Source organism: Odocoileus virginianus, chromosome 5, assembly GCF_023699985.2.
Source record: "Odocoileus virginianus isolate 20LAN1187 ecotype Illinois chromosome 5, Ovbor_1.2, whole genome shotgun sequence".
NCBI classification, from domain to species: domain Eukaryota; kingdom Metazoa; phylum Chordata; class Mammalia; order Artiodactyla; family Cervidae; genus Odocoileus; species Odocoileus virginianus.
Window position 1 is genome coordinate 82891451 of NC_069678.1, and position 8963 is coordinate 82900413.

Here is an 8963-nt window from a genome sequence, read left to right on the forward strand (position 1 = left end):
ACAGATGAGGAAACTGTCTATCACCTAAAGGGCTCTGGGATCCATCAGGCAACCCTGAATACACATCTCTGGAGGAACTCCTTCAGGTGACCTAAAGAGAGTATGTAGTATCGAAGTCTAGTTTCAGGAACTTCAGGGTAAACGTGGGGAAGACACAAAATTTACTGACTCTAGATAGAAGTCTAGCCTCTAAGGAACTGGGTCAGTAGTCGGGGGGTAATCACTGGCTCAAAAGGGTTCCCCACCCCAAGACTGGAAACTGGAAAGGCATCTGATGAACAAAAGAAAACCCCTGGGACAGGATGTGGCTGAAGAGGCTGGAAAAGGAATGGAGACAGACACAGCTTCCGTGACTCCCCAAGACCTGGTCAGTGTCCCCTCCAGCTTCCTCGCACCTCCATCCTCATAATCAGCACCCAAAGCACAAAGGACTTCCTTCCTCTAGTTACTCAACACACTGCGTTCACCCCCAAGTCTTTGCACGTGTTTCTAAAAACACCCAGACACAATTCCCTGTCCCCCCTCCTAACCCACCACCACCCCACCCAGCCACATCCTCGTGTGCAAGGCCTCAGCTCGGCCATCACTTCTTCCAGGGGAGCCTTCTCTAGCCCAGCGTTCATGTGCCTTCCTGTGTGGACCTACTGCACCCACTGTTCCCCAGCACAGCTTTTCTCCCACTTTCTCTCTCCTGATCAGTCTCTTATCTGTGCAAGGGTGAGCGCCTCATCGGTCTTATGCTCTGTTGAAGGCAGCACCTTCGCTGACACGCTGAGATGGATGGGTGGGAGCAGGCAGACGAGAGGGCGAATCTGCCTCCCCAGCCACACTGCGGCTGCAGTGAACAGCAGGGAGCGGATGCCAAGTGACCCCATGCCCCCTCGTGGGTTAGGCACACACTGCTGCTCACCAAATATTTTTTCCATGAGGAAAAGAAAGCTTTCTATCGTCTGAAGGAGCGACTCCAGTCTTGGAGTCTGCCTCTAAGAAATGCCTCAGGCCTGTTCAGAAAAAGAAATCAGACAGCAGTGGGAGAGCTTAGGAGAGCCCCCGCAACTCTGGGTGACTCAGCCACCGTCCGTTTCCACGTGATGGGACTAGCTGCCCTGCCCTCTAAAACCTGCTGCTTCAAGGGCAAGGAGAGCCCCAGCGCTCTAACAGCACCTTGCTGCTTCAAAGCCGGAAGAAAACGTACCACACCAGTCCCGCCCCGAGCCTGCCAGACCAGTGTCTGCATTTTATCTCGATCCCAAGGTGGTCCATGTGCACCAGCCCCGGTGCCAACTGCAGGCCGACTTTACCAGGACTTGGGCTCCCCGAAGTGCAGGTAATTGATGCTGTACAGGTCCATGTCTTCCGTGTGCCAGGCGAAGGATGTCTTCCACATGCCGAAGTACAGGTACGGGGTATTCACACCCTCGATGGTGATCCCACTCTCCTTTTCCACCAGGTCCAGGATGGTTCTCAGCCGGCCAATGTTCCACTCATCTACATGCTGCGGGGGATGTCAGATTGAATATAAACTGAGGCTCTGAACCCACCAGTCGCAGAGCAGGTCACAGGTGAGCTGTCACTTTTAACAAAGATTTGGCAGGCTGCTGAAACTGTGTGGACATACAGACCACAGCATCGCTCACTTGCTGTTCAGAGCTGCCACGGGAATTGATGCCACTATACCCCCCCACAAAGAGCAAAACAACAGTGAACACTAGTAAGTGAAAGAGGAAAAAAGGGAGGTGACAGCCACCTGTTCTAAACCCAAGACGAAGAGTTTGAACAGAAGCCAAATAAACTTAGCTCAGAGGAAAGACCTCGCAAATCACAACAAATACAAAGCATGGGAATTAACTATACTAATTTGTGACTTGCCTAGCCCTTATTTCCACTGGGCAGTTTCTTCAGTAAAAAGTCTACAGTGAAACGCTGAGTTACAAAGGTCATAAAGAAGCCCACCTCCTGTAAAGACGCTCTGGATTTATGCCTACAAGCTTCACTTCCCATCACCCAAAAAAAGCGGTCATCAACAGCAAAATTGGAATCCACTTTTTAAACGCATTCCTTCCACTAATTTACAAAAACAATAATCTGAGTGATAATCCCTGTAACACTCTACAGATTTTTCAGATCATCCTAAAACAGTCCCAAACAGCTCTTTTTTGCACCACATGTAAGGCTGTTCTCCATGTCCAAAACCACTATATCCTAAGCCAATGCAATTCGTTAAAAACAGCTTTTTCTACAGAATCTTGTTGGAAGATTCTCAAAATCTAAATGTTTCTTTTCTTAAATATATACCCCTTTCATTATATTAGTCAGTGATCTTTTTTTCACAGAAACCACATTGCCCTCCTCAACATTTCATTTACTGTGATCCCACCCTCTCTAGAACTCATCAGAGCTACCACCCACAGACTATTCTAATGGCCCCTGAAAAGAACACAGTATCATCCAATTCACATGTAGAGTGGGAGAAATAAAATTCAGTCATGTGCAAAACTACCCCTGATTAAGTGAGCACAGCCCATCAGTTGGTGGTAGACCACTCTTTTGTGCAAACACCCATTCAGCAATACAGCTTTTAGGGGAACTTCTCTGGCAATCCAGTGGTTAAGAATCAGTTCTCCCAATGCAGGGGGCCCAGGTTCAATTCCTGGTCAGGGAACTAGATCCCACATGCCACGACTAAAGATCCTGCGTGCCACCACCAAGAATGAAGATCCTGTGAGACACAACTAAGACTTATGCAGCCAAATAAAGAAAATAGTAAAAAAAAAAAAACAACACACAAACAACTTCTAGGTGTCTATTGCATGCTGGGCAGATGAAAATGGTATCAAATTACAAAACTGCAAAAACACTGCAAAGAGATTCCAGTGACTTTCACCTTTTCATAGAGAGTGCCATTCACATCTGCACCATAGATTGGGGGATTGAACGTGAGATTTTTCCAGTATTTTCGTTCAAGCTCTTCAAATTCACTATAGCGTGGGGTACAGTACCTTTCAAAAGTGGAAAAAAAAAGGGTTAGCCACTCATAAGAGACTAAATTCATCAGGCATTATAAATAGCACAAGACACAATCCCCTGTTCCAGGGATAGCAAGACATTTCAAATGAACAAGATATAACATTGGCCTTCAAGGTTCCACTAACTCCCTCAACCTCCCTTCTGTGGGTACCAGGCCCAAGGAAGGTAACATACACCAAGATGTAAGCCCATCTTCCTTAAGAATGCTATCCTCCACTCTTTTAAAAGGCCCTACTAAAACTACACCCTGCTCCACTCAGGAGTGGCCTGGCCACCCAGGGGGAAAATAGGCTTACAAATTTGTGAGAATCAAGAACTGCAAATCCCTGTGGATCCACAGACAACCAAAACCCGCCCACACATGGAGAGGTGAGGCCCTGGAACAGCGGTCACTTCCCTGCACTCTAAGGAAGTGTCTCCAAGAGGGCTCACTTGAATTGTCACTGCTGCATTCCCACCATCCTATGCAGTATGGCTAACATCCAACAAATAAGCATGCCTGAAAACAAAATAGTTTAATAAAAATATAAAATAGTCCTAAAAACATAAAAACAGGTTTTTGCATATCAAATGTTCCATTGAGCAAAATACAAGTATATACATATGCTCAAACACACACACACACCCTATCTATCCATATATATCTCCACATAATACTGTTAAAAAATCTATATTCTTTAGCTCAATAAAATCACATACTGAAAACTTACTCCAAAATAAACTTTTTAAAAATTCAAACCACTTAAAAACTATTACACAATTTAAAGAGTAACATGTAAACCTAATAAGTATTTGAAAATGCATAGTATAACTTGGCAAAAATATATATATATGATAAGGAATGGAAGACCAAACTGAAATTGTATGGAGATAATGAGGTTAAATGGAGGGTTAAGAAAAATCTTACTTTAAATGCTGCCTTACATTTTGACATCAACCTAATGAAGTTTAGAACTCTCAAGATCCCTTTAAATACAAATAACTCTACTTCCAGCTGATCTGCTTTATAAATTTAGGTTTTTACCTACTGGGTTTTCTTAAAGCTGGCTGATCATGCAAACAGAAATCAACAGTAAGAACTGGTTGTATTTCAGATGAAGAGAAAAGACACAAGACTGATTTGAAAACAGATATCCTGAAAGGCAAGCCCTACCATCTGTTGATGAGATGAGACTGGAAGACCAAGGGGACAGGCGGGGACTGAATGAGACCCCGGGAACAAAGCAAGTGTGCCTGGCCCGGTGCAGGGCTAGGAAGCAGGCATGAAGGACGACACAGGCTCATATCTGCAGAGCACGGCACGCTGCTCCAACAGGCCTTTACACAGATTCTCTAATTAGACAGCAGGTTGGCCAGCAAGGGAGATGCTTTAAGAGTTAGGCTGCCAAGAAAATTGGAAGCCCACATTCAGAACTGTGATAAGTCCAAGGAAAAGAGGCAGAGCACAGATGGAGCAGGAGTGGGACCTGATGTGAGATAACAAAGCGCTCTAAGTGTGAAGCCTGGCGAGCTGAGGCTCTCCCCGGGCTCCTCCATGGCCAAGCCGGAGCCGGAGGCACAATACATCTGACTGGCTGAAACCAAGCCGTGTGCGGGCCTAAAAGGACTCAGGAGAAAAAGCGAGGGAGTGGGGAAGGGACGAACCCCTTATGGAGCCTCAAAATGAAGAGACACAAGGGAAAGGAGAAGATTCAAGCAAGAGGATAAGTCAGAGTCCAACAAGGGGAACGCACAATTCATTCTCTGTAAATGTGAGGTCAAATGAGAGCGAAATTAATAAAAACAGCACAGAAAAACGATGGATAACAGTGGACCTGAATAAAGACGCTTCCAACAGAGACAAGAATGTACCAATGATCATGGAGTGACAGAAAACAGCAAACAGCTTGTTAGTTTACCCACCTTTGGTTAATGTCACAGAAAAAATAAGATAGCATCTGAATGGGTGGTGAGGAGTTTGACATGATTAAAGACAGAAGGACCCAGAAGGAAGAGATTAACTTACACTACTGAGGCCACTTTTTGGTAAGTGGGTGTTATCGATACATCTGGCCAAAGCGCCTCTGAACCAACTCCAAGTTTCCCCTTTGCAACCTTGCAAATTAAGTCCTACCTCTGAAGGAAAAGCAACGGGACTACTCTATGTAAAAACATAGACGAGTTTAGACTGTGACTGTGTACTCAGAAGAGAAATGTTTCTGTGCAAAGAACAGCAAGGGAGACAGAGAGAAGCAGGAGCTGGGCAAAGGGGACTTCAGTAGGATGGCAGCAGTCTTGAAGACCACTCTGTGCACGAAATGTAAGGTCCCTATGCTAAAAGGAACGTGCTTCACTCACTTATCACTGTTGGCTATCTTGCGGAACTCTCGCACAGTCATGGCTTTCTTCTGTATGTTGTACTGAGTAAAGAGGCCAGACTGCCCTGTCACCAGCTGCTGGATGGGGGCTGGAATAACCAGGTCATCAATATCATCATAGGAGGCTCGTGGCTTCCACTCCTTTGGAGGAACAACCTGTAGGGAAGACAAGGAACAAAGAGATCAGAAACCTGGCAAGCTGATCAGAGTCCAGGAAGTGTGCAGGCCAACAGCTGATTTTACTAGAAAATCATGTGGATTTAACCATGTTCACTCAAACACGGCAAAAGTCACACTGTCATGCTAGCCCTGATCCAGTTCTGCCACCAACTAGCTGCCTAGACACAATGACCTAAAGTAAGGAATATTCATTCATTCTCAGCCTCAGAATATTATCTGGGCACCGAGAGAGGAGGATGAAGAGTTGATTTTCTCTCAATCTAACAGAAAGTCCATATGGGAAGCCAAATTACTATCAGAGTGCGGAACGAGAGGGAAACCGAGAAAGAGAGAAGTTGGATTGATGAAAACACCCTCTCCACCAAGAGATGGAAGCACCGCAGCAGCTGGCCCTTGGGACACTGGCTCTTTCCCTTCCTTTTAAAGATTCCCAACAGCTCTCCTCTAACCTAAAAAAAGAGATGTTTCAGATGTTAACGAAAGGAATTAACTTGTAAATAGGACAGCAAATATTCAACTACCACCCCACCTGCCTTTCAGTAAAACTGTTCTTCAAGGCTCCATTTAGGAAAAATCTTACGGCCGCCCTCAGTCGAAAAGGCCTCCACCCCTCACCTTAGCCAGTCCAGCCCGATGAGCTCCTTGGGATTCAATATAAGCAATGTAACGACTGAAGTTTCGGAACTCCTCCATAGTCGGGTAGAAGGTCATTATTCGAGCACTGGGATTCAAGGTTTCAGATTCAGAAGCCATCTTTCCTCCTTTTTGAGGTAACTTTGGTCAGGCAGGGATCTGAAGACATACATTAAGAGCATAAAATTACACAAAATGTAATTAAGACTGAATGCTGGGAATGTCAGTGCTGAAAACAGTGAAAGAGGAAGAAAGTTTGCAGCACCAAGACCTCACACCTGGAATCTGCCCAGGGCAGGTTATTTAAATAAGTAAGATAAATGAATAGAAAAGGTTCTGCTTAAATGATTCTGATGTATCAAAATTGCATGGATTCAAACCTCATTTAATGGAGACATTGCCTCAACTAAAAAAGGGAAACTAATTATTTGGTTGTTGGTCCCATCTGACAAAGCAGCTGCCCTGCCCATCTTTCTTCCAGCTGCTCCCTTGTTCATACTTGGCTAATTAATTCTAAGTATTAAACTTAATATACTACAACCCGATTTTTTTAAAATAAAAATCTATCTATGGGCTTCCTTCTAAGGCACAGATTTCAAACAGGATTCTAGATTCTTAAGAAAAGTTACTTAGCTTCAAGACTACAAAATTAAAGGGCTAAAAAGCATCCTGATATTAGTAGCCAGAGCTATGATTTTTAAAACCTTTAAGTGAAATTGTTCTCACAGCCACACCTAAATGCAGTTTCAACACAGTTGCACGAAATCAAGGTAGAGACTAGTTCAATTGCACTGTACCCAGAACTCAAAGAACAAAATTAAAACAGGCAATAAACTGGCAGTACAGGGCAAACTTCATAACAGACTGTAGGTGAAATAAATACTACTTTGTTTTTAGATGAGGCCTTCGGCTAAGTGGGTGCATCCCCACTGCCTGGTAACACAATAGACTGTTTCAACTGAGTCAGAACCAAGCATACCAGCTAAAAACAGTCAGTTTAGAAGCAAAAAACTTACGTCCTTTTCTTTACTCAATTCCCCCAAATCTCGGCCCCAAAGTCATGGCAGTTCAGCTCTAAGAGTTCCCCTTGAGAGCTGGAGAGATCAGAAAGGAGAAAACTCCTCCAACCTACCAACAATCTAGTGAAAGACTAGGAAGACGGCATGGAGCAGAACTGTCTAAGGTAGGAGAGAAGACAAGTCCCAGTACCTGCATCTCTCCAGCTTCCATTTCACCAAATACAGTGAGTTCTTGGCCTGGTGTTTTTATGCACCTGGACAAACTGCACGGCAGGTATACTGTAATCCCTGTTTTAAATACCAGGAAATTTACCCGAAGTCCCGCAATGCATTCCCAGTGCTCCATTTCTCAGTGCTGCCTACATCATAATCTCCACTTAATCTAAGCCCTTTACAAGGGCAGATCCAAGTATAAAGTTTTATGCAATCTTGAAGACCTCTTTTCTAAGAAAAGAATACAAAATATCTAACTTTTGCAAATTTTACAAAAACATATAAATCATGTGAACACAGTGTTAGGCCCCATCCCAAAGCCTCTCAAAGCCCACAAGAGGCTTCATTTGCCTCTGGCCTTATTTATCTTTGTACGCCCAAAACCTAGAACAATGCACGACAGAGTACACACTCTTAACTGTTGAACAACTGATTTCCTTGCTCTTTCTTACATCAACTGCTCATTCCCTTTCTTCTACTCTAGGATCCCCTTCCCTCAACCTATTCCCTCGGGAAAGCTCCTGTTCCTTGACACCTTCCTTCCCCCACCCAGCAACAAAGCCTTGTGGTTTAAAAGAGCACTGCCCCAGAGTTAAAACAACTCTGAATACAGATCTAGTCTCTACCTTTTATTAGCTGTGTGACCTTGGCTGTGTAAATTGCCCGAGTCTCAGTTACTCCTCCTGTAAAATGGGGTCCCAACCTCCTTGCCCTGCAGGGTTGCTGTGATTAACTCAGATGATGCAAGCGAAACGCTAAGCACTAGGCCTGGTACTTACCAACTCAGTAAAGGCAGCTATTACTAACTATCTCAAACTCCCGCTCCCTCCCCTTGCATCCGATCCCGCAGGTATCGCTCCCAAGATAGCCCCCGCGCTCCCAAGGTGCCCGAAGCTCACCGAGTATACGCCCGGGGCCTCCCGGCCCCGCCGCCTAGGCGAGTGAGACCGGGCCGCAGGAAGAGAAAATAAGGCCCAGTAGACCCGCCCACCCTTCCCGACGCCCATTGGCCAAAAGAGATTGGAAAGGGCCAATCTCAGGACTCATTTTAGAAGCTCCTGCTTCCAGTAGTCGAAAGCTATGCCTATCACTCACCTCAGAAGGCCGCTCTCCACCCCTCCCCCACCGGCGATCACGGTCAAGGCTACAGAAGCAACAAATCTGAAGGATTCAAAAACCCTGTAGTTCTTACTTAAAGCCCACTGCCCCGACAGGGCTAAGGCTTGACTTCTGCTGTCGCTACTAGCCGATCACCCAGCTTTTCCAGCCGGCGAAAGACGAGACTCCGCCTCCTCGAAAGTCGATCTCTGCGCAGCCGCATAGTGCTCCACAAAGTCAGCCAACCCGGGGGCCGCGATAAGCATTCAACCCGCCAATGAAAGCGCTGTGAGGCCGCCCCAAAGTCCAGGCGTCTCAATCTGTTCCACCTATGAGAGCCGACTCGGGCTGTTGCCAGGAGGAAAAGTAGTACCACCGGGACTGCGGCCACTGAGCACCTCGGCTGAGGCGCAGAGCCGGCCAATCGAAGGCGGGC

At 45.8% G+C, this 8963-nt stretch overlaps 1 protein-coding gene across 3 annotated transcripts in view; it reads right to left on the reverse strand.

Moving 5' to 3' along the window:
- The window catches only part of KDM4A (lysine demethylase 4A), a 39928-nt gene extending 31175 nt beyond the window's left edge, over positions 1-8753 (reverse strand). Inside the window, exons 1-5 of one of the 3 annotated variants that reach the window (XM_020914704.2) lie at positions 8622-8753; positions 6180-6356; positions 5365-5540; positions 2885-2999; positions 1302-1495 (exon numbers count right to left, since the gene is read on the reverse strand). In XM_020914704.2, the coding sequence (XP_020770363.2) occupies positions 1302-1495; positions 2885-2999; positions 5365-5540; positions 6180-6317 (623 nt within the window). In that variant the 5' untranslated portion in view covers positions 6318-6356; positions 8622-8753. Of the gene's footprint in view, positions 1-1301; positions 1496-2884; positions 3000-5364; positions 5541-6179; positions 6357-8328; positions 8411-8524 lie in introns of those variants that run through there. The other 2 variants (XM_020914705.2, XM_020914706.2) reach the window with 2 other exon arrangements.
- Between the last annotated feature and the right edge of the window lie 210 nt (positions 8754-8963).